Genomic DNA, 24,411 nt, shown 5'->3' with positions numbered 1-24,411 from the left:
TAGCCAATGACAATTTTGTTTTTCTACTTGTTTTTAGTGTTAAAGTTTAAACCTGGGGTCCTTGAACATGCTGTACACACACAGCACTAACCACTGTCCCCAGTGCTTTATATTTTGAAACATGCTCTCAGTATGTAGTTCAGGCTGGTCTTGGGACTTATAATCCTTTTGTCTTAAACTCCTACCCTTTACTGGGTGTCACAAGTATGTACCAACATGCTGGGCCATGTAATGAAACTGTTAAAAACCACAGCTTCATGCATTACCATACATGAAAAACTTTCTTTGTATGACTTTTAGCTAGTCTATATTAATCTTACCTCAAAGATGTTCTCTGTAAACTGTATATAGAAGTTCCATATTCTATATTTGATTGTCACATGTTGGAACACAGAATATATTGTAAGGTTCCAACTGAAAGTACAAAATGCCAAATATACATGCTGTGCTAAAGCACCTTTTTGGAAGAAGAAGAAAAAAAACCTAGCTTTTTTCTTTTTTGGCTAGGACCCAAAAATGATTGCTTAAAAGCAGCCCTGAGAACCACAAAAGCTCATCTTGATGCCCAGTAATGGTGGCCATTCCTCATCTAGGCCTGCTCCCACATCAAGAATATCATTTTAAACTCCAATGCTCTTAACACTGTAAAAGAAAAAACAAAAACAAACAAAGAAAAAAATCCCAGTAAATTTCTTACCAAATCAATAACCATGGTGTCTTCAAATTCTTCATTCATGTCTTCTAACTGGCTCCGTGATGACATCATCACATCTTCAAAGATGGGCTCAGCATCTTCCTCCATTAGACCCCGACTGGTGAAAAATAAGGTGGTCAGCAAGCTGTTGAGACAACTGCCCAGCGTGGAGTCCTGACTCTTTCTTAGATTGCACACTTTCTAATTATGAACTATACACTATACTTTGATACTAACTCAAGAAAATTAGGGTTATTCCCAACAAAAGAATTATTTCTTTTGTTCAAACTTTCACTTCAACGAAACAGAAAGTAGAATTAACTTTACTAGGAACATATTTAAATATAAATAATGAAGTATCTAAGCTGTGTATTAATTCCCTCCAAGTTCTATTCAATCACATCTCAATTTTAGCAGTAAGGACCCCAAGAGACAAGTGTTTTAGAGCTTAGCTGTGTGTGTAAATCTGGAGAGTGCACCACTAGGATTTGAGTGCAGAAAGCTTCAAGTGCCCATGCCCATGTCATCCTGTGCTGTAGGACACGTATCCAGAACTCATTGGAAATACTAACAAGCAGAGACACCCAAATGCCCAGCACAGTGCAGTGGCTATGTCCTCGTCATGCTCAATTTGACACTTACACAGCGTGCCTTACTCCAGCTCTCACTTTCATGTAGTTCATTCCTGTTCTGTCCTTCCGATTCAAGTCTTCTAACTTCGGCTGGCCTAACCAAGAGATCTGCATCTGGGGACTGAGAGAATACTATTATTTATTTTGTGTAACAGATAGTATATATAGGGAATTAGCTTCATACTAATTAAGTATGGTTGGCTGGCTCAATCTTCATGTAAGGGACTTAGATTTACTCCATTGCTTTGCAAACAAGTCAAGTGCTTCCAAATAACTCTAAGTGTCCACAAGAAACAGGCTGGGGTGCTATTAATCCTTATACTATGTATTAGCTTCATGCCTCCAATCTCTGCTAAAAAGGGCATTCCCAGATTTGTGTTTCAAACTACTGTATCATTCACTTGTCTACATAGCTAGGCAGCAAGCCCCTAAGGAACACATATAATGAGTTGAAAACCCATAGCATTAAAAAAGGATATAACACATCTTTTCCTAGTACTTAGAAGTCCTTAGGACACATAGTTTCTTAATGCTATGGAGTGAAATCTTCACCTGTATTCTATACTTAAAAGAACATGAGAAATGGTATTTACCTACTTCCCCCCATTTTATAGGTGGTAAATTTTAGTGGCTCTGTAGATAAAAACCTGTCACATGAAATTCTAAGTAGCTGTTTTTTAATCCTTTGGGGGTCACCACTGTGATAAGACCTATGAACACAGGGCATGAAACAGAAGACAAACCATGGCCAATGGGACTGATAACCAGTAACGTCAGGAGAGCAAGGCAGGTTGATTAAGAAAGGAGACTCACCCTAAAGGAAGGACAGTAGGCACACTTGCATACTTATCTATGCAAGAGGCTGGACATAGGCAAAACTCTTGATGCCTAACAGTGCAAATAGTCTCATCTATTCAATGCTTGAGAGAGATTATCCTTTTAGGTTTGAAAGAAAGATTCTTTGGTATGAAAACCCAGGGTCTAAAATAAAATACTTCTAAATTTGTCAATTTTTAACATATTAATTTGTTTAGATAGGAATTTTCTCATATCCATCAGTGCAACTCAAATCTGTATTTATATATACAGAAATACAAGTAAAGAACAAAGAAAAATTTTAAGTTGGGAGCAAAAACAACAAAAGAGAAGTTTTGTTATTCTTTTGAGACAAAGTCTCATATAGCCCAAACTGGTTTCAAACTCACTGTGTACTAAAATTAGCTTTGAGCTCCTGCCTCTACCTACCACATACCAGAATTACAGGTATGTGCCACCATGACTAGCTTTAAATTTAAATCATCAAATAGATGATAAAGGTGGTACAATCTGTTTGAGGCTTCATTACAGACAGCCTAAGAAAGCTCTCACAGGTTCCTGTCAAGGAAATACCAGGCATTAAAGAAACAGATGTATCCAATACAGATGTAAAATGAATGTACCCAGTGAGCCACTGTTTGAGGAAAATTGTAATTTTTTTTATTTGAGGAAAAATATAATTATTAAAGAACTAAGGTCAAAAAAGATACTTTTAGTAGTAACATATGGGATGGGGTAAGGAGATGGTATTGTTATTTACACACAAAATGTTATTTAGTATTAACATTAACTGATATTTATTTAATATTTAAGTTTTTTCCAAAGCTCTCCTAGGTTTAAAAATTCATTTACATTAACACATTCCTGAAGTTTGGGTAGTTGGAGAAATGATTATTAAATCTTGAAAGATAAAAAAAATCAGCCGGGCGGTGGTGACGCCTTTAATCCCAGTACTCGGGAGGCAGAGCCAGGGGGATCTCTGTGAGTTTGAGGCCAGCCTGGGCTACCAAGTGAGTTCCAGGAAAGGCACACAGCTACACAGAGAAACCCTGTCTCGAGAAAAAAAAAAAAAAAAAAAAAAAAAAAAAAGAAAGATAAAATAGAGGCTATTTAAACAACATGAAGCTTGTCCCACTACATCAAGAAAAGTCTGAACTTTGTTGTAGAATATTATTTCAAGGTGTGTTACTTTTGTTTATACACTGGAACATTTGTTTAATGATGCAAAGATGTGTTTGATTAAATAAAATTCATCTATGGTTAGGAGGCTGAGTCAGCAATAAGCTGACAGGAAGTGGTAGGGAGGAACCAGGTAAGAAAAGGTTTATAAAAAGGGTGAGAATAAGCATGAGGGCTTTTTGGAGGACTCAAGCAAGGAGAGGAGGTGAGCTACTTGCTGTTCGGCCTCTCTGAAGAGCAGAATTCCACCTTAACCTTTGAATCTTGAGTTCTTTAGAGGGAGAGAGGTTTAGTTAAGTTCCCTTCCTAGCTTTGCGGGAGTTGGAGCCAGAGGAACAGATTTCCCTCCAGCTAGGGCCTTTGTGGCCTAACTGTTGCTAGTAGCGGTGGAGTTGCATTTGCTGATTCAGACAGCTGTAGTTTAAAAGGCAGCAACCATTTAAAAAAAGGACAACAGAACTTTGAGGAAAAGATGTCCACAATAGTGTTGGCAGACTTTGATATACTATTGACTCCCCATTTGTGGCTTCATTTTTACAAGATCTCACCAGCAATGTGCCCAGTTTTTCTTAGTTTTACTTTAACAGTTAGAGGTTTTATGCCAAGATAATGAACTTTTGGTACTTACTTGTGTAAAAAGTCTGGTTCAGAACCATGTTCAGACTCGGGTTCCTGGATCTGTTCTCCCATGGGGCGGCTGTTCTCTCTAAGCACAGTGGAGGTGAGCTGTGGAGTTGGCAGGGGTCCAGGAGTCTGAATCATGGTGTCAGTCCTGTTTAGCCATGTGTTATCCAGACTTTCATCTGCAAAATTTCATTTAAAGTCTCAAAATATCAGAAATGGGGCAAACTCTGGTGGCAGTTATAACACTTGAAAAGCATGACTCCAGTTGGACCACCTAGGTTATTTATTTTACTTTATTGTTTTGTTTTTTAGTCTCATGTAGCTCAGGCTGGTTTCAAATTCACCATGAAACAAGGCCCTTGAACTTCTCATTGTCCTGTACCTACTTTCAAACATTGGGAATACAGGCATGTACTAACATGCCCAGCTTATGTTCAGTTTTTGTGGTGTCTTTTTTTTGAAACAGGTCTCATGTAGCTTAGGCTGGCCTTGAACTCCTGATCTTCCTGCCTTAAGCCTCCCATATGCTGGAATTACAGGTATGAGCTACCGTGCCCAATGCCTGGCTAGAGCAAAGAGTTTAAATCCCAGTTTCCCAACTCTCTTGTTTGACTTTGTATTATGTTAATGACTTCTTACAAAGTTCGATATTCTCCCATCTAAAATGAGGATATTAGTACTTAGAAACTACAGGGATTAAATGAGGTTATTAGCTTCATTATAGGCATCAAATATCATACTGTCTCCTGTCTTCTTATCTCTAAGGATTTATTTGCCCTAGAGAAGAAGAATGTTAATCAGAGCCCTCAGCAACCTTCTTTTGCTCTTCTAGCAACTGCCTGAGCCCACAAGGTGTCCCAGGTGGCAGCATTTAGGACTGGCTTTTACAGAGAAATCAGCAAATGCTGTTAATACAAGCAGACAATGAGCACCAGAGAAACTGCTCTTCCTGCCAGGTTCTATGTGTGGAGACAGAGAAGCTCATAGTTTTCATGCTTTTAAGTCCCTCTGGGAAACCTGACTGTAGTATCCAGCATTTAATTATACTTTCACTTAACTCTGAGGAAATATAATCAATTCTGCTTACTTAGAACTAAATGATATACTATTCTACATTAGCAAGTGATGTGCCATGTTTTTTTCCCTCCTGAGGCTGCTTTGTAAAGACTGGAGCAGACAAACATTATTTGCATATCTTAAGCCATCCTGATAAAATAATTCATAATGAATTAGTCCAGTTTTTGTGAAGGTGCCCAGTAGAGACCTAATTACTTCAAGAGCTTACTCTCCTTGGATACATGTTGTATCTTTTTAAAGATTCTTCAGTGAACACAGCTCTTACAGTAAATAGCCTTTCATCTTCCACTCAGATAAAACTGCCATTGAAGAGCTCCAGCTCACAACCTATCTTGAACCTTCCAATCCACATATGGCTAAGTTTCCTTTTACCATTTAACAATTACCAGAGTGGCTACCTAGTCCACACATATGTCCTACAATCTTAAAAATGATAGTTTTGCCTATTTATAAATGAGCTATATGTGGTAATTTAAATTCTTAAATTCTCTAAGGCGTAGTTCCTCCTTTATAAAATATGGGTAACTGTGGAACTAAGTTCATTAATACAACATTTACAAATGATAAATGCATGAAAAACATGAAAGAATTTAGTACATGTTGCCTAATAAGATTATAATTGAGCCATGTAGTGGTGGCGCACGCCTTTAATCCCCGCACTTAGGAGGCAGAGGCAGATGGATCTCTGTGAGTTCAAGGACAAGCCTGGTCTACAAAGGGAATTCCAAAACCCTGTCTCGAAAAACCAAGATTATAGTTGAGAAGTATGAATGGGGAAAAACATGTTGTAGACATGGAGCACCTTGATAGAGGTTGTCATAAAAGATTTTCAAAGGAAAACAACTAGAATCATTCTTCAGAGGAAAGTCCAGGATCTTCAAAAATCATGCAGAGGCTTTGTTAAACTTTAACATCAAAAATGTTAGCCTTTTGGCTGGTACTAAAGAAGTATTATTGTGAGCTCTTGGGAACATCTTGAACATAGCTAACATTTACTGGATGCTAAGTACTGTGCTCAGTAACATGTGTACTGTTTTTTGGGAGTACCTCATTTACTATTCATAGTAACTGAGAGACTAAGTTCTCTAGATAATCTGGTATCTTTCATTCAATTCATTATTAAAACTCAGGGTTAAGTAATATGTTCAAAAGAGAAATCTGGGTTTGAAATATGAAACTTATTTCAAAGTTTGTTCTTTATTAATAGTCAACACTTCTCCAGTAAGGAAAGTCACATTAGGTTTACATTAAAATTAAGTGTGCCAAGGAGTTTGGCAAACCTCTGGTGAGTTCACTGTTCTTTTAGGCAGCAGGGGGTGGTGCTGGTAACCGAATAGAAGTTATGAGAACTCATAAGAAGCATAGGAAAGGCAGAGGCTATCTGGAAATGAGCATGTTTACTCTGAAGTACCCCTCAGTAAGCCTCAGAGAAATATTTTCACAGTACAGTATTTAGTCTTTTTTTTTTTTTTTTCAAATATGAGAATACCTATTGATCAGATTTTCATGATAATTCAAGTCCCTATTCCCTAGAGTCTAGGCAGGTATATTATAAACCAGGTTTGGCCACCATTGTCTTGTGACATTAAAATAAATTACTCAAGCAATGACAGAACTGTAAAGGGAAGCTAGTTATGTTTAATTTGTTGCAGAGGTATACTCAAATTACCAACAGTCCTGAATTTATGTGTGTGTGTTTGGAGGGGGAGAAACTAATTCATGTAGCTCAGGCTTGCCTCAAGCTTGTAATAATGCTGAAAAATGGCCCTGAACTCTATCTCCTCTCAAATGTTGGCGTTACAATCATACATTACCACATCCAGCTTAAGATGAATTTTAATTTTTGTTTCTTAAACTTTAGTTTGCATATTTTAATACATTTTGCTCTTTTTTTAAAATGTAATGTGTTGGACCACAGAGATCAACTTTATAGGTCTGTATAACTGCTTTGTCCTTTTTTGTGTCTTCTATGTCCTGTTTCATCACGTTTCTTTTCTGCTTTACTCTGTATATCCAACCTTTGTCCTTGGATATTTCAGTGGGTAGCAGATATATAATGACATCATGTGTCTTACAGTATCTTGTTTCAATTAATCACCTGCTGCTTATTCTCTTGTAAGCCAGGCAATGTAACTTGCCTCAGAGTGTAAAAAAGAGGACTTACCTTCGACTCGTTTTCTGTGCAGTGGGGGTCTTCCTTTCTTACTCCTCACTGAGGAAGTTTTACTGCTGCTACTTCCACTGTTCACAGACATTCTATCATCTTCACCCCCAGTGACTAGTGAATTTCTATAGGAAATGAGTGGAAGCCATACATCCTCCCTCCTTTCCATCATCTGCTCGGTGAGGAATTTCTCCAGGTACGAATGACTGCAGACACACAAAGAACAGCAGTGACTCTCAGGTCAGCACGTACGTACGTATCTGTCACCTACAGCTTTGTTTCACATTCCCGCAGTCCTTAGAAAAGGGAGCCCGTGTGTACACACCATTTTCCTATAGTTTTTCCTTTGCTTTTAAATATTAATTTTACACACACACACACACAAGCTAAGTTTGCCTCAAGAGACTCTTGAGTTTCTTTAAAAGAATTCAAATGAGGGCAGGATTTCAGAAAAGCTAGAGCTAGGAACCTGACATATCCTTTCCCCAGCATTAACAACCTTTCAACTGGGAAAAATTTCAAGACATAATTTAACATCTGCATATTGTCCTAACGTGATATGACTAACAGAAAATATTTATCTAAGAAAGTCTATTAAATCTTGGTAAGAAGGAGAGTTGCTAAGTCTTTGAACACACCTTGCTTTCTTTCCTTTGCTTTTACCTACTAGTATGGCCTTTGCACTGTGGAAACTACTCTAGGAAGGTGGGCTGTTTAATTTGGACCAGGCAAAGATGGACCCAAACCATCTTTGGGTCTGGTGGTAGGCCTGTGAGCACAGAGATGGCAGCTCTGTGAGCACAGAGGTGGAGAAAAGCATGGGAGAGGAAGGAAGTGCCTCACAGTAAAAAATGGCTCATGAAGGAAGTGGGTTCAAAGGCCTACCCACCACCAACTTTAATCTGCCTACCTTTGGTCATGCAGCAGCTGCAATGCACCAATACAGGGTATAACAGATTCTCACACCAGATATACAACCAAAGAAAGAAGGCTAGATGCCCAAGTCAAGTCATAAAAACAAAACAACATAAACAGCCAAGACAGCATGTTTCCTATCAAACACACTAGTCTTATATAAATGTTCTCTAAATAGAGGGAACGCCCAGGACATGGAATTTAAGAGAAAATCCTAAACCTTATCAAAGAATTCAAAGAACTAAAGGACACACACGAAGATTTCATTAAACTCCAAGAAGATAACAGATTGAGTGCAAGAAAATACAAATACACAGCTGAATGAAATGATGAAGATAATCAGGATTTGAAAACTGAATTCAGTAGAGATAAAAACTGATGAAAACACAAGCTGAAATGAGGATGGGATTGAAAGATTCGATATCCCAATTAGAAAATGCAGAGAAAGCAGAAGACAGACTAGAAGGATCCAAAGATAAAGCAGAGACTCTAAACAAATAAAGAATATGAAGAAATTTAAAAATATAGGCAAGGAACATGTGGGGCACCATCAGAAGACCAAAATCTTTGAATTATAGGGTAGATGAGGGAGATGAATCCCAGGATAATGGCATAGACCAGACATTTAACAAGATCTGTGGAATATTCCTTTACACTGTCACTGTGATTGGTTTAATAAAGAAGCTTACTGGTCTACAGCTAGGCAGGATAAGGTTAGGTGGGTAAACCAGACTAAGAGAAGGTGGAAAAAAGGAGGGTGGAGTCAGAGGAGTCACAAGACTAAAAGAAAGCAGTACATACAAGAGAGGTAATAGCCACGAGCCTCGAGGAAGCACACAGATGAATAAAAATGAGTTAATTTAAGTTGTAAGTAAGTTAGTAGTAAGCCTGAGCGGTAGCTAAGCATTTATAATTAATTTGGGAAGTGGCTGTTGGGACACAGAAACTCTGCCAACAAAGATCATAGGAGAAAACTTCCCCAAACTAAAGATGTACCTATACAACACACAAAGAAGGACATAGAACCTCAACTAGACAAGATTATAAAAACAACTAAGACATATCATAGTTTAAACACTAAATAAACAGAACAAAGGAAGAAATGCTTAATGCTGTAAGAGAAAAAAATGCCACCCCCCCAAAAAAAACCCACGAGACACATACAAAAGAAACCCCACCAGAATAATAGAAGTTCTCAATGGAAATTCTAAAAGTCACAAGAGGATGGAAAAACACAGTCCAAGGTCTAAAAGACTGCCAACCTAGACGATAGCAAAACTATCTGTCACAGTTGGAGAAAGAAAAACACTCCCTGATTAATATCCAACAAAGAAACACTAAGTGGTATACTTTGAACTGAAGAGAGGAATAAGCAATGAAGAGACTAGAGAGAAAATAAATGAAGCTGTCATCAATGAAATACAAAAGACAGAAACAGCAAATACTAAGAACACAAACAACAACAACAAACCCCAATTATAGTGGCACTTCCATGTTGATGGCAACCAACACCTATTTGAGGAATGTAAGGCCCTTTCAGCAGGAGGGAAATCTTGCTGGTACTAGAACCCCAGCCAACTACCCAGGGTTAGTGAAGTCATGGATTTAAAAGATAATCTACTACTGCCACTTTGTTAGACCAGCATAATTCTTTAACTGCCTTCTAAATCTCATCCTTATACTCACAGATAAGTATAGCTATCACCTCTCACCAAAAAAAGCTTCTCTTTACAGCAAACAGAGACCATTACAGAAAACCACAACTCGACACAACATAAAGATTGGGACTGTGAGGAACCCAGCCCTTGTGGAGAGATCTGCAGCATAGCTTTTGCTTCTATGGCTCAGGGAACTTATCAGACAAGGGAGTAGAAAGATTATAAGAACCAGAATAGCAAGAAATCTGTTGTGAGTCTATCTCTCTTAGAAATGGCTGCATATATAAGATCTGTACAGTGACTAACCAATGGACATGCTAAGCAGAAGGGAGAAAATCTCATCATGTCCTACTCATAGACAAAGAATTAGATGGAACTAAAGAGTGCCTAGAGAGGGAGAATGATCCTTTCTCAGGGATGAGCCCTTTACCTGGTGATCCAATACAAAGTAGTCATCCTGAAATCATACTCATACAAACAACAAGGGACTCAGCACACACACATGTAATAGTAATAAAGAAAAAAGCTACCATTTTGAAGGAGAGACAGGGATAGGTTAGAGGAAAGGACATGAGAAGGGATTGTTGGGAAGAAAGGGAAGTGATGTAATTATATTTTATTTAGAAATGTAAAAATTTCTTTTACCTACCAAAAAAATGTAAAAAATGAAGAAAATTATGTACTAATTATAAACAGGGTTGGAGCAATGGCTCAGTGGTTAAGGGCACTGGCTGCTCTTCCTGAGGATCCAAGTTTGATTCCCAGCACACATGGTGAATCACAACCACTTGTAACTACAATTCCTGGGGATCTGATGCCCTCTTATGGCCTCTACAGGAACCAAGCACATATATGATATGCACAGACATACATGCTGGCAAAGCAGGTATATATACATACATACATATACATACACATACAAACATATACATACACATACAAACATATACATACACATACATACACACATACACACACACACACACACACACACACACACACACATATAGTTTGTTATGTTTTTTTTTTTTTTTTTTTAAAGACAGGGTTTCTCTGTGTAGCTTTGGAGCCTTTCCTGGAACTCGCTCTGTAGAGCAGGCTGGCCTTGAACTCACAGAGATCTGCCTGGCTCTGCCTCCCGAGTGCTGGGATTAAAGACATGCACCACCACTGCCCAGTTACAAAATATTTAAAAAAATTAAAAAACCCACACAATGAAAACCCATAACTACATTAATATGGGGTGGGGAAAGGGAAAGATGAAAGAGGGACATCAAGGGAGGCAGGAAGATGAAGGATGAGCAGCAGTGGCGGTGAGACAAGGAATTCAGATGAAAGTGAACGGAAGAACCTACCATAAAAGAGGTCTGAAAAAGAGCTACAGAAAGTAGAAACAAGGCTCAGGGTTCAAATGGTAACTAAAGTGTGTGTCTAAGCATGCATGAAGCTCTGGACTTGACCCCCAACACTGAATAAATGGCATGATAGCACAGGCCTGTAGTATTGACACTCAAGAGGTAAAGACATGAGGATCCAGAAGGGTCAAGGCAATCCTAAGGAATTTGAGGCTAGTTTGGAATATAGGAGATCCAAAAACAGGGGTGAGATTGTTCTGCCTAAGAAGCCAACAAGTGCCTCCTGGGAAGTGTGCTCCAGGAGTCTTAGGTACTAGACAGCTGATGGAGTTGGAGACAGTCAGTTTTTGTTGTCAGAAACTAAAAATTAAGACACTGAACTCAGAACCAGAAATAGAGTTCAGGAGTCTAAAGCCGGGGAAGAGTAACCGGGCAAAGAATTGGGAGCCTGTGAAGAGCATGGTGGAACACAGAACACTCTGTTGGGAGCAACAAACTCAAAGCAGCATAGACTGTAGAGGACACAGCAGAAGTTGAGGAAGGGAGTCTGAAGCTGAGGGGATTCCTAGACACCCCCACCCTGGTCATAGCATCAAGAAGCCACACAGATTACAGGGCTTTGTAAGAACTCACTGTAGCAGATTGATATAACTAAGGTAAACAAAGTAAAGTGGGACCTCACCATTCAGAAAGAAACACTGAAACTACAATATCTTCTATTTCATTTATTGCTTGTTTTGCCTAAACAGAAATTCAGGTAATGAAAGAATCAAAGAGAGCAGAAACCATCACCCAGGACAAGCCTGAGCTAGAAGACTACATCTCAGGGAGGGAGGACAAGGTCATGGCAGTAAAGCATGCAGACACATATGAGGAAAACACCTAATGAACATGATCAAATTTATCCAAGAAATGTGAAACACATCCAAGAAACCAACCACAGTAACTCATGGGGTAGAAGAAGGGGCTGAGATATAAAAATTTATGTAATCTACTTATTGGAACTTGGACAAAAATTACCAACACCCCAAGAAAGAAACAGACATCCAAATGCAAGAAACATTTAGAATTCTGAATAGATTATGACAGACTAGAATCATGACATACCGTAAGAAATATATATAAAGCAAAGCAACAATATTAAAATTGGAAGTGAAAAAGTGATTCACAAACACAGAAACACCAGAATACCATCAGATCTTTCATTGGTAACCATAAAAGCCAGGAACACACAAAATGATACATTTCAAGCCCTGAAAGCAGTAACTATAAACCAAGATTGCCAAACGTAGCAAAATTATCACTTAAAAAATTTATGGATAGCGTAGGTGGGATGATTCTGTGGATTAAAAATGCACAATAATCCGAGTTCAATTCCTAGGACTTATTTTTTGAAAAAAGAGAGCCAACTATTTATTCCAGGTTGCTCTCTAACCTCCATATTCACTTTGGCATTTGTTCATGTGTGTATGTGTATAAACACATGTGCATACATAGACACATACAAAATAAAGTATAGAGAAATAATATTTCTTGAGAAGCCCAAGCTAAGGTAATTCATAACTTACCAGAGCCAGAACTCCAGAAGAGTTTTAGAGGAACATTATACACAGAGAAAGAAGAACATTTTATCTAAGAGAACACAGGAAGAATAGTTTTCATAAAGAGGATCAGATGAAAATAGGAAAGCAGACACAGCAAACCTCATACATGCAAAGGACCAACAACAAAAACGAGAAGCTGAGAGAATATATTATATCTTAGCAGATCAAAGGGCTATTCTGACAAAGACAGCATAGTATTGGCCTAAAAATAGGCTTGTAGACCAATAGAACACAGCAGAGGACACAGAAACAACATACAAGTAAGGCTCTTTAATTTTTGGCAGAGAAGTAAAACACACACTGAAAAAGACAGTCTGTTTAACTGGTATTTGCAAAACTGAATATCTGCCTCCTCAAGAATGAAACCAGCTGTATATCTCTAGCCGTGAACGAAACCCAATTTTATCTGGATCCAAGACCTTAATTTCTGAATGACAAAGAGTGTAATGACAAAGTAGATACCCAGTAAAAGAAAACAACAATTCTTAACTTTTACCCACCTAATCTTGGAGTGCCCAAATACATACAACAAATGCCAAGCTGAACTAAAGGGAAAGATACACTCCAAATATAACCCAATAATGGAGAATTAAATTGTACTCTAGACCAAATGAACCTAATAGATATTTACAATTTTTTTTCACTTCACAGTGTAGTTTAGTTGGTACAGGTATACACACACACCTTTAATACCAGTACTAAAGAGGTAGAGGTATGCAAGGTGGATTTTTGTGAGTTTGAGGCCAGCTGTGAAAAACCAAACAAACACCACCCTTAATAGAATATATTCTTTCTTAATAGTAAGCAGAATATTCTTCAGTATAAATCTCATAGTAGGGTACAGCACAACAGCAGTAAACTAAAAGTAAGCTTCTGTAATCATATTATCCCTGACCACAATAACAGAAAATGATTTAAAAAAAACCCCAGAAACAATACAAATACATAGAAATTTAAATAACCTAGTCTTGAACAAATATAGCAAAAACACAAAAAAGGAAACTCGGAACAAGCGGGGCCGATTTGGCATTCCTGGCAATGAAGCAACTGCCAGGCTAAGAGATGGCATGGAGATATTTGAATTAGCTTTAGCAGAAGAGAGATGGAGGAGCCGTAGAATATTAAGGATGAATTCAGGAAGGCCTGAGACCATGGAAAACTTGCCTGCACTCTATACTATTTTTCAAGGAGAGGTTGCTATGGTGACAGACTATGGAGCCTTTATCAAAATCCCAGGCTGTCGGAAGCAAGGTCTGGTCCATCGAACTCACATGTCATCCTGTCGAGTGGACAAGCCTTCTGAAATATTAGATGTTGGAGACAAAGTATGGGTGAAGCTTATTGGTCGAGAGATGAAAAATGATAGAATAAAAGTGTCCCTCTCCATGAAAGTTATCAACCAAGGAACTGGGAAAGACCTCAATCCCAACAACATTATCATTGAGCAAGAAGAGAGGCAGAGGTGCTCCTTCCAGGATTACACTGGGCAGAAGATCACCCTTGAGGCTGTCCTGAACACTATCTGCAAGAAGTGTGGCTGCAAAGGCCACTTTGCAAAAGACTGTTTCATGCAGCCAGGTGGAACCAAGTATTCTCTGATCCCTGAGGAGGAAGAGGAAAAAGAAGAGGCAAAGGAAGAAGGAATTGAGAAGCCCGATCCCACAAAGAATTCTTCCAGAAAAAGAAAAAAGGAAAAGAAGAAAAAGAAACAGACAGGAAGCTGTCCGACTGTGACAGCTCTGATTCTGAGAGTGATATGGGCAAGAAGGCAAGGCATGCATCAAAGGACAGCAAGGCTACAAAGAGGAAAAAGAAGAAGAAGAAACACAAGAAGCATAAAGAATGAGGGTGGGAAGGGCCGTGGCAGCCCTGGCTCCTGGAAAGACGCAGTAGTGAGAATATGGTCTCCCACCCCACTGACTTTGTCCCTGTGGGCTCAGATGGCTTCTCTTCGTGTAGCAAGCAGCTTGAGAAGCTAGAGGGCAGCTCCCAAAGTGTTTTTTTTTCCCTTATTGCTTCTGATTCCTTTGCAAGTGACCCCCACAGTCACTGCATTCATGTACACAATTTCCTTATTCGGCAGAAGGTTCTAGTACCATCCCCGCTGCCACTGCCAGAGCTGGATCCCTTTGCAGGAGTCCAGGCTAGAGCCACAGGTGCTACTGTGGAGGTGAGCCTGGCTGTGGTGGGAGAGCAAAGTGAGCAGCCTCTGCCTGCCTGCTGTCTAGGCCCAGTTATGGATAGACTCTGCAGCCTCTATTGGAGGGAGGAGGGAGAAGTATTGTTCATTCCCTCAACCCGGGCCTGTGCTCAAAGTGTGCAGAGAACAGTCTTTGCAGTGACTGCTGAACCAGAGATCCGAAGCCAAGGTCATTGCTCTGCCTTCTGTATCACTATGTGAGTGTCTGGTTCTATTGCAGGTCTTGCTTAAATTTCTGGCATAAATGGGAAGGGGAAAAAAAAAAGGAAACTCAAGAGTCTTAAAATCTTTTTTTAGAAATTTATGGGTGTTTTGACTGCCTATATATCTAAGCACCACATATATGCAGTGCTGGGGGAAGTCAGAGAGGGTGCTAGATCCCTGGTACTGGAATTATAGAAGGCTGTCAGCACCATGTGGGTGTCAGGAATCAAATCTGGGTCTTATGAAAAAGCAGCCTCAGGTACATCTCCAGCTCAAGAGTTGTTTAAGTAATGAAATGGGAAACCCAGCTCACTTAAAACTAAGGGGTCCAACAGGCATAGCACTTAGTTTATAGTGATCAACATTTACATCACAAAAGCAGCTAGAGCTAGAGCTATTATGGCATCTCAGCAAGCTGAGAAAAAGAAAAAGAACCCAACTAAACTTAACTTAGGGCAGGAAAAAAAAAATAAAGATTAGAATAGAAGACAGATGTGGCAGTACACATCTGTAATCCTAACACTCAGGAGGCTGAGGCAGGATGATTATCACAAGACTAGCCTTGGGCTACTGAGTTCAGAACTGTCTGGGTAACAATACATAAGATCCTGTCTCAAAAAAAACAAACCCTAAAATCAATAAAGCAAATGAACAAAAAACCCAAAATAGAAATAGACTGAAAAATCTTACAAAAGATCAGTAAAATTGTGAGCTGGTTGTTTGGAAAGATAAAACTGTCAAATTTTTAATAATGAAGAAGGGGGGAGGGAGGGAGGGAGAACACATACTCAAATCAGAGACCATGAGGAAATATTACTATAGAAATAAAGAACAAATGACTATACAATGACAGATTTGAAAGCCTAGGGAAAAAATGGACAAATTCACATTAGCTTACTCAAATTTGTTACTACAACTAATTCATCTTCCTACTGATTTAGAAATTTTGGCATTTATTATAGTAGCATTCCTATTAGAAGTTTAGTACTTTGTTCTAACTACATCTCATCATCAGTATTCTGAAAAAGATAGACCTTTTTACTGTTTTTAAATAAAACCACAGGAAAAGCTACTTATTTCCAGCATGACAGTGGAGCAAAGGTTTCGATATATAGCCAAGGTGGTCTGGGGACTTTCCTGCCTCATGCTCTTCATGATGGACTGCTCAAGTGGTGCTGCAGCACACACAGACAAGGTTAACCTTGACATAAGACGACAGACAATAAAACTAAGATTAAATTAATGTAAAAGTACAGATGGGTTCTATAAAGTAACCAGTCAATGTTCACACATCTTGAACTATAGAATAAGAAAATAATTTTCATCTACTTAATTTCATATTACAACTTCCAGGTCAAACTGGGTTTTATTACTACCAGAGCCTAAATTTTCAGTAGTAATGATTAAAAAAATTAAAGTTTCAACGGTGCCATTTAAAAATCACTTCTGTTGGTGTGTTCAACTTACACAGTCTTCTTGTCCTGTCGAAGAAGTTTAGAAGAAAATTCACTTAGTACTTCAAGAAAAGCCAGATTAGGAGGTGGATATTCTTGTCCTTTCTGATTCTGGTATTTAAAGGCAAACTCTATTCCATCCCTGAATTTAAAGAAAATAACATTTTAATTTTTTTCAGATAATGTAGTCTCAAAGGGCAAAAATTATAAAAACATTTGGAAACATAGTGAAATCGTTACTGAAGTTTGAACAAAGTATGGTAAATTCATATGGCAAGATAATGAGATATTTGTATATGCTTTATTGTTTACAGTACAAGTCTCTAAGTTGTAAGAAAAAAAAGCTACAAAGAAACAATGCTCTATCCCATTCTCTAAGTTATAAGGAAAAAAAGCTACAAAGAAACAATGCTGCTGGGCATTGGTGGCCCACACCTTTAATCCCAGCACTCGGGAGGCAGAGCCAGGTGATCTCTGTGAGTATGAGGCCAGCCTGGGCTACCAAGTGAGATCCAGGACAGGCACAAAGCTACACAGAGAAACCCTGCCTCGAAAAATCAAAAAAGAAACAATGCTATATCCCAATGTATTTTTTAAGGGTAATACAAAATCTTGTAAAGAAACTGGATTGGCAGGAATTCTGTTTCTGGGAGTGCTGTGAGATGGTCTGTATATTAAATGTATTGCTCTGATTGGTTAATAAATAAAACACCGATTGTCCAGTAGCCAGGCAGGAAAAAGAGAGAGGAGAATTCTGGGAAGTGGAAGGCTGAGGCAAAGAGACACTGCCAGCTGCTGCTATGACAAGCAAGATGTAAGGTACCAGTAAGCCACAAGCCATGTGGCTACTAATAGATTAATAAAAATGGGTTAATTTAAGATATAAGAACAGTTAGCAAGAAGCCTGAGCCATTAGGCCAAACAGTTAAAATAACATAAGCATCTATGTGTTTATTTTATAAATGGGCTGTTGGACTGTCGGGGCTTGGCAGGACCCAGAGGGAAAACTCTCTAGCTACATGGGAATTACTCATGATACCAACCAGCTCTGTGAAACTAAGGTTTCCTGTCAATCATTTGTGTGTGTGATATAGTGTGTGTCTGTAGTGTTTGGGTGAGAATATTCTCCAAAGGCTCAGTTATTTGGGCACTTGGTCCCCAGTCGGTTTGGAAGGTACAATGCTTACCAGGAGGCTTTTAAAAAAGTACTGCATCTTTTGAAATAAACATGTCCTAACATGGTCTTACAGACCAAAGAATAGGTTATTAAACTTTGTTCTTTATACTATATAAGCTGGTGTAAAACTCCCACAAGTGGTTTAAGAAATCTTTTTTAAAGTGAAATATTGCTACCCAATTATATGAATAGTTTAAGATCTTAGAGTTTGAAAATTCTGTATCTGTCACTTTCAAAATAGGTCAAAAAACAGTTGTATATTTATATTCCAGTAAACCTTCTGAATAACAGGAGGCGTTTATCTCACTTGTGAAGTGTGGCAACTGCTTCTCGGGTCTTGATCTGGTCCAATCCAAATGTAAGGGCAAAACGACGTGCTAGTTCTTTAATGCCACTGACGTGGGCAGATGTCCTATCCAGATTAGGACCTTGTTCTTGAACAAGTTCATTGAATAACTGGTGAAAATAAATTAAAAAAAAAAAGAAGAAAAACTTACAGCAAAGAAATATTTGAAATTTTATTTACTTTTAGAATAGGTAATATAATTTAAAAATATACAAAGTACAAAGGGCTTAGGGTGCCACAGAACTCAGTAGCACTACAGTACAATCAATATATGTTGTTTAGACAAATAATAACATTTAAAAATATTTTAAAATAGTAAAGAAAGATACATTTTCAGAAGTATAGTATAAACCTATAAACACATGATATAAAAGGTTCAGAACATTTTTTTTCATTTATATTGTAGGTCAGGATATCAGTTAAATATTCACGTATAGTTGGATATAAGAGGATATGATATTTTCAACTTAACAACAAAATATACTCAAAAGTTGGTGATTTTACAAATTACCTATGTGGCATACATTCTATCAAAGTAAAAACAAAACTTCAGAGCAGTAATAATATTAAAGCACTTATCATCTCATTACCAAATCTAGATACTAAATTTGGCTTGTATAAATCTTCCTCCTGAATTATGGGGTATTAAGTATTCAGACTTGTGTAAAGTCATTCCTCCTGACATACTTGATAAAGGAGTAATATAAGGCTTTATCTACTGCATCTTAAAAAAACAAGCCTGATGCCGGGCAGTGGTGGTGCACGCCTTTAGTCCCAGCACTCAGGAGGCAGAGACAGGTGGATCTCTGTGAGTTCGAGGCCAGCCTGGTCTACAGAGCGAGATCCAGGACAGGCACCAAAACTACATGGAGAAACCCTGTCTCAAAAAAACAACAAAACAAACAAACAAAAAAACCAAAAACAACCCAACAACAAGCCTTTATACTATTTCCTCTGCCAGCCACCAAGTCTTTTGTCTGGTTTCTCAATGGTGTAGGTCCTGAAATGTGTTTCCATCACGTTGAGTAAGCTCTTGGTTTCCTCCTTCACACTCATCACACCACCTACCTGAGAGAACTCCTGTCTCAGTTGTGCTGTCCATCTCTACAATCTTCTTCAGTGACACATCCTGACCTTCCAATGCCCTAACTAGCGGGAATGGTTCTTCCCCAGGTTTTCAATAAATGTAGCTAGTTATTTATAAATTCTTAAACTTTACAATTTTTTATAGACAGTGATATATAATAGCCTTAAATTCTAAAAATCTAAACATTTCCTAGGTCAGTTTATTCATATATCTATACATACAGTTCTGATTTTAAATAAGTAGTACCATAGTTATTTTATCTTGAAATTTGCTTTGTTTCCTTAAGTTGCAGAAAATTTTCAGTGTGTATAGTGTATGTGCACCCAGTGGGAGTGTGAGGCAGGAGGATCCCTTAACCCAATCTAGACAACACAGTGAGATACTGTCTTAAAAACTAAATAAAAAGAGAAACAAAATAAACTACTTCAAATTATCAGCTTATTTAACTGTTCCTCTACTGATGAACATTTAGACTATTTCTAGGAATTCCTATCTTGGGAATCTTCTTTATGCAAATATGTACAGTATATTTACGTTGAGAGAGGATCTCACTGTACAGCCCAGGCTGGCTTGAGACTTACACATATATGCTTTCCTCTGCTTCCCAACAGCTAAGATTAAAGGCACATGCCGCCATGCTCAGCAAATTAATACTTTTTATAATTACTTTTAATTTTAAAAGTTACTATTATTATTATGAGACAGGGTCTTTTATAGCTGACTGGGAACTCAGGTCAGCAAATTATTTCTTAAATTTTCCAATATGACATTTCCTTTGGCAAAAGAGTCAGTCACCTTAGCATTTCATCTATTTAAGATACAAAGCACACTATGTATTAAAAATTAAATAAGACATGTAGCACATAATAAGCACAGAGAAGTTTTATCTACCCTCCCCTCCAAATTTCTTACCTGCTGCAAACTGAGAATTAGGGTCTTAGCACACTGAATTTTATCAATCTGCCTGGTCTTACTCAGGGTTTCCTTAATGATATCACCATAGTCATTGTAATACTGTGAGATAAAAAGGAAACATACTTTAGAATTAAGAAATTACATGACAAAGCTGTAGTGGTGAAGCTGGGTGGTGGTACACAACTTCAATCCCAGCACTTGGGAGGTAGAGGCAGGCAAGATCTCTGTTAGTTTGAAGCCAAACCTGGTCTACAGAGTGAGTTCCAGGACAGCTAGGGCTGTAGAGAGAAGCCCTGTCTCAAAAAAAAAAAAAAAAAAAAAAAGTAAATACTATGATAGTCTTTATTTCTTCACCTGGAAAATGAGGGTAAAGATTTTATTTTTTATTTTTTGGTTTTTCGAGACAGGGTTTCCCTGTGTAGCTTTGTGCCTTTCCTGGGACTTGCTTTGGAGACCAGGCTGGCCTCAAACTCACAGAGATCCGCCTGGCTCTGCCTCCTAAGTGCTGGTGGGATTAAAGACATGCGTCACCACCGCCCGGCTTAAAAGATTTGATATTAAGATTATGAAATAACTAATAAAAAAGCTAAAATTTCCAAGACAGGGAGTGATACATAGAAGGGAGAACATTTTCTCATTCTTCTTTTATATGTTTGATGATTTTTTTTGTTCATCTTGAGATATGAACTTGCTTGGTATATTAACTAGGCTGGCCTTGAGCTTATCACAATGATCCTCCTGAATGTCTTCCATGTTTCAATTCTTTCATCTTCATAATAGGATGGAAGACACATTATCTAAAGTCCTTATTGGGCATGGTGGTTCACACCTGTAACACCATCATTCATGAGGCTGAGGCAGGAGGATTACTCAGGCATTTAAAGTCAGCATATGTGGTTGAGTTTCTACCCAGGCCAGTTTGGGTACAGAGTGAGACTGGGTCAAAAAACCGAAAAGCTAAAGAGGGCTCACTTGAGTAATGGCACCTGCCACCAAGCCATGGGACCCACATGGTGGAAGGAGAGAACAGACTCCTTCAAATTGTCCTCTGACTTCTACAGAGATGCTGAGCTACACATGGACTAACACACACATATATACATGGTCAAACATGGAGTAAATAAAAACTTTATAAAAAAGATAAAAAAGTAAAAATAAAATGTTACAAATTGAGGGCTAGTGATACAGCTCAGCAGAAGACCACTTGTCTACTGCATGTGAGGCCCCAGTATACATATGCACCCAGCCACGCACATACAGAGAATAACCACAAGCACAAGAGTTTACATTTAGCATCTGAGCCAATATGAGTGGAGTGGAGTTACCATGTGATTTCGGACAAGCTGGTTTCATAGACCAGATAGATGCTAAGAAATCTGTAGATTACGAAAACTGTTTTAAGAGTGAAGAACATTAGGAAAGTTTTGGAGGGTAGAGTGATATAGTTAATTTTACAGAAGAAACAAAGATTAGACAGAAAATTATATAATCCTTCACCTTAAATGTATGCAGGGGCAGGAATGGTAGCACATACCTTCCCCCTCACCTTTTTTTTCTTTTGGTCTTTTTTGAGACAGGGTTTTTGTATGTAACAGTCCTGCTGTCCTGGAACTTGATTTGTAGACCATGCTGGCCTTGAACTCACCAAGAACCATCTGTCTCTGTTTCCCAAATGCTAGAATTAAAGGTGTGTGCCACCACTACATGGCTGGTAGCACATATTTCAATGTTAGCAACCAGAAGGCAGAGGCAGATAGATCTCTGAGTTCCAGTCTAGACAGGGCTATGTAGTGAGACCTTACTCTAAAAAAACTAAAACAGACATACATGAGCCCCACACTACACACTCTTTTTTAAATTAGCTTACAAAGTACAAAGGCACCAGTTCATACTTGATCAGTGAATATGATATGTATAGGTTCCCTTTTCTCTACATCCTTGCAAGAATTCAGTGTCATTTGTTTTCTTGTTGATCATATTCTGATCAAGGTGAGCTGGAATCTCACAGTTGTTTTGGCTGACATTTACCAGATGGCTAAAGATGCTGAATACTTTAAAGAATATTTGTTTTTAAGTGGTGTTTCTTCTTTTGAGAACTATCTATTTACCTCACAGTCCCATTTGTTGACTGACAGTTTTGATTTTGGGTATTTACTGTTCTGTAGGTATTAACTCCTTATCTGATAAGTAGGCTTTTAAAATTCTGTAGGCTCTTCTCACTCTGGTGACTGTTTGCTATGCACAATCTTGTTAACAGCAAGTCCTTACCCACTTGCTAATTTGAGCAATTTCCTTTCCTACTTGATTCCTATTCAGAAAATTCTTACCAGTGCCTATATCTTGAAATGTTTTCATATAGCAGGTTCATTATTTGGGTTTTAAGTTAAGGCTTTTGATTTACTATGAGTTATTTTTTATTTTTATTTTTATTTTTATTTTTTTGTGGAGGGTGAGAGACATGGATTTAAATTCATTTATTTCCTAATAGAGCAAATCTAAATCCAAAACTGTTTTGAAGTCTCAAGTCATTTTAAAATTTCTTTTTCTTTGGTGGTGCTGTGATGGAACTTGTCTCTCATACACAACAGGCACATATGGTACCACCACTAAGTCACGTAAAAGTCAGTCATATCTAGAGTGTACAAGAAGATTCAAATTTGGATTGGGATAACAGTTGCTCAAGCTATATATCCAAACTGGAATCAGGTGATATAAAAACATAGACAAAGATACAACTAAAAGAAACAAGTAATATTCTGACCAGGGGCAAAAGAAAACACTCCCTGTGCCTTGAAAACAAGGCACATACACTGAGAAGCGCTATCTCCTTTCTATGCCTGTCTGGCCATACCATTAATAGTTCTGAGCACTGATTTTACAGGATCAGGAAAAGGAGCTTATAGAAAAAAGAGAAGCCAAAAAGTGTTAGGAACTCATACTATATGGAATAATTAATATTAAAGACTGATAAAGAACTTAAGTACATTTACGAAAAAGAACCTTCATCACAAAATTATACCCACAATACACCAGTGAGAGCTATTAACTTAAGCTTCAGTTATCCATTCATTTTAATTACCTATTTTTCTACTACATAGGAAGGAAAAAAATATGAAACGATACCTTCATGTAGTGTTTAAAGATGTCTGCAGCTGCATGCATGTCAACAATATCATAAATGATAAGTTTGCTGAAGGCAGCAAGTAGATTCCTTCTTTTATGTAAGGCTTCAATTTTATTAGCTTCATCTTCTTCATCACCCTCTAGCCATAGAAAATAAAGTGATTAAGAATTTAGTCTGTTTATGCAGAGAATCTGTACAACTGAAAACTAGCTGAATATTAATTCTGATTTATTTATTTATCTAGCCAGCTGTGCTGGGGACCAAATTCTGGGCTTTGCACATATTAGGCAAATGCTCTACCAATGAGCTACAACCCTAGCCAATTTAGTTTCTAATGGGATGAAAATAGTAAACTTAATACTTCAGAATAAATAGTAGGAACTAAAATCCCTATATTCTCGCTGTGCTAAGATTAAAGAAACTATAGATAAAGATACTTCTTTTCCTATATTTTTATCATAATATAGTGTTGTGTTCATCATAAAATGCTGCCTGCTGAGGGATGTCTTTCTGTATGCTCTGAATATATGTTGCTCTTGATTAGTTGATAAAGTTGTTTGGCCTATGGCAAGGCAGCTTACAAGCAAGTGGGAAATCCAGCTAGATATACAGGGAGAAGAGGGGAGAGAGACGCCAGCCTGACACCAGGAGAAGCAAGATATAAAAGTATTGGTAAGCTACAGCCATGTGGCATCTTATAAATTAATAGAAATGGGTTAAGTTCTAAGAGCTAGCTAGCGAGAAGCCTGAGCCATTAGGCCACACAGTTTGTAAATAATATAAGCCTCTGTGTGTTTACTTGGGTCCAAGAAGCTGTGGAACTGAGGACTGGGCAGGACCAGAGGAACCTTTCAACTATAGCTGCCTTTTTCTATTTTTCTTAAAAAAGATTTTTATTTATTATATATGCAGTGTCCTGTTTGCACGCATGCCTGCACATCAGAAGAGGGCCTCAGATCTCATTATAGGTGGTTATGAACCACCATGTGGTTGTTGGAAATTGATCTCAGGACCTCTGGAAGAGCAATCAGTGCTCTTAACCTCTGAGCCATCTCTCCAGTCCTTTTTTTTTAAAAATATTTTTTTTTATTATTATTTACTTACATGTACGTGTGTATGTCTGTATACGTGCATGTACCTAAGGTTAGAGCCATCTCCTGGAGCTGGAGTTACAAGCAATTGTAAG

At 38.0% G+C, this 24,411-nt stretch overlaps 2 protein-coding genes across 2 annotated transcripts in view; one reads left to right on the top strand and one right to left on the bottom strand.

Moving 5' to 3' along the window:
• Window positions 1-24,411, bottom strand: part of Stag1 (stromal antigen 1) — a 346,634-nt gene that overhangs the window by 3,658 nt on the left and 318,565 nt on the right. The window contains exons 25-32 of the mRNA XM_036192569.1: window positions 23,225-23,364; window positions 20,099-20,200; window positions 18,061-18,209; window positions 16,590-16,718; window positions 7,187-7,392; window positions 3,950-4,124; window positions 1,337-1,447; window positions 698-812 (exon numbers count right to left, since the gene is read on the bottom strand). Of these exons, the coding sequence (XP_036048462.1) occupies window positions 698-812; window positions 1,337-1,447; window positions 3,950-4,124; window positions 7,187-7,392; window positions 16,590-16,718; window positions 18,061-18,209; window positions 20,099-20,200; window positions 23,225-23,364 (1,127 nt within the window). The remainder of the gene's footprint in view (window positions 1-697; window positions 813-1,336; window positions 1,448-3,949; window positions 4,125-7,186; window positions 7,393-16,589; window positions 16,719-18,060; window positions 18,210-20,098; window positions 20,201-23,224; window positions 23,365-24,411) is intronic.
• Window positions 13,789-14,566, top strand: LOC118587024 (nucleolar protein of 40 kDa-like). Its single transcript, XM_036192570.1, is given in 2 exon segments — window positions 13,789-14,425; window positions 14,428-14,566. Coding segments are annotated over 2 exon segments (717 nt in total). The 5' UTR covers window positions 13,789-13,845; the 3' UTR covers window positions 14,565-14,566.

Source organism: Onychomys torridus, chromosome 7 (assembly GCF_903995425.1).
Source record: "Onychomys torridus chromosome 7, mOncTor1.1, whole genome shotgun sequence".
In the NCBI taxonomy this organism is placed as follows: Eukaryota; Metazoa; Chordata; class Mammalia; order Rodentia; family Cricetidae; genus Onychomys; species Onychomys torridus.
Note: the sequence above shows the minus strand (reverse complement) of the source record. Positions and strands in the feature narration are given on the sequence as shown.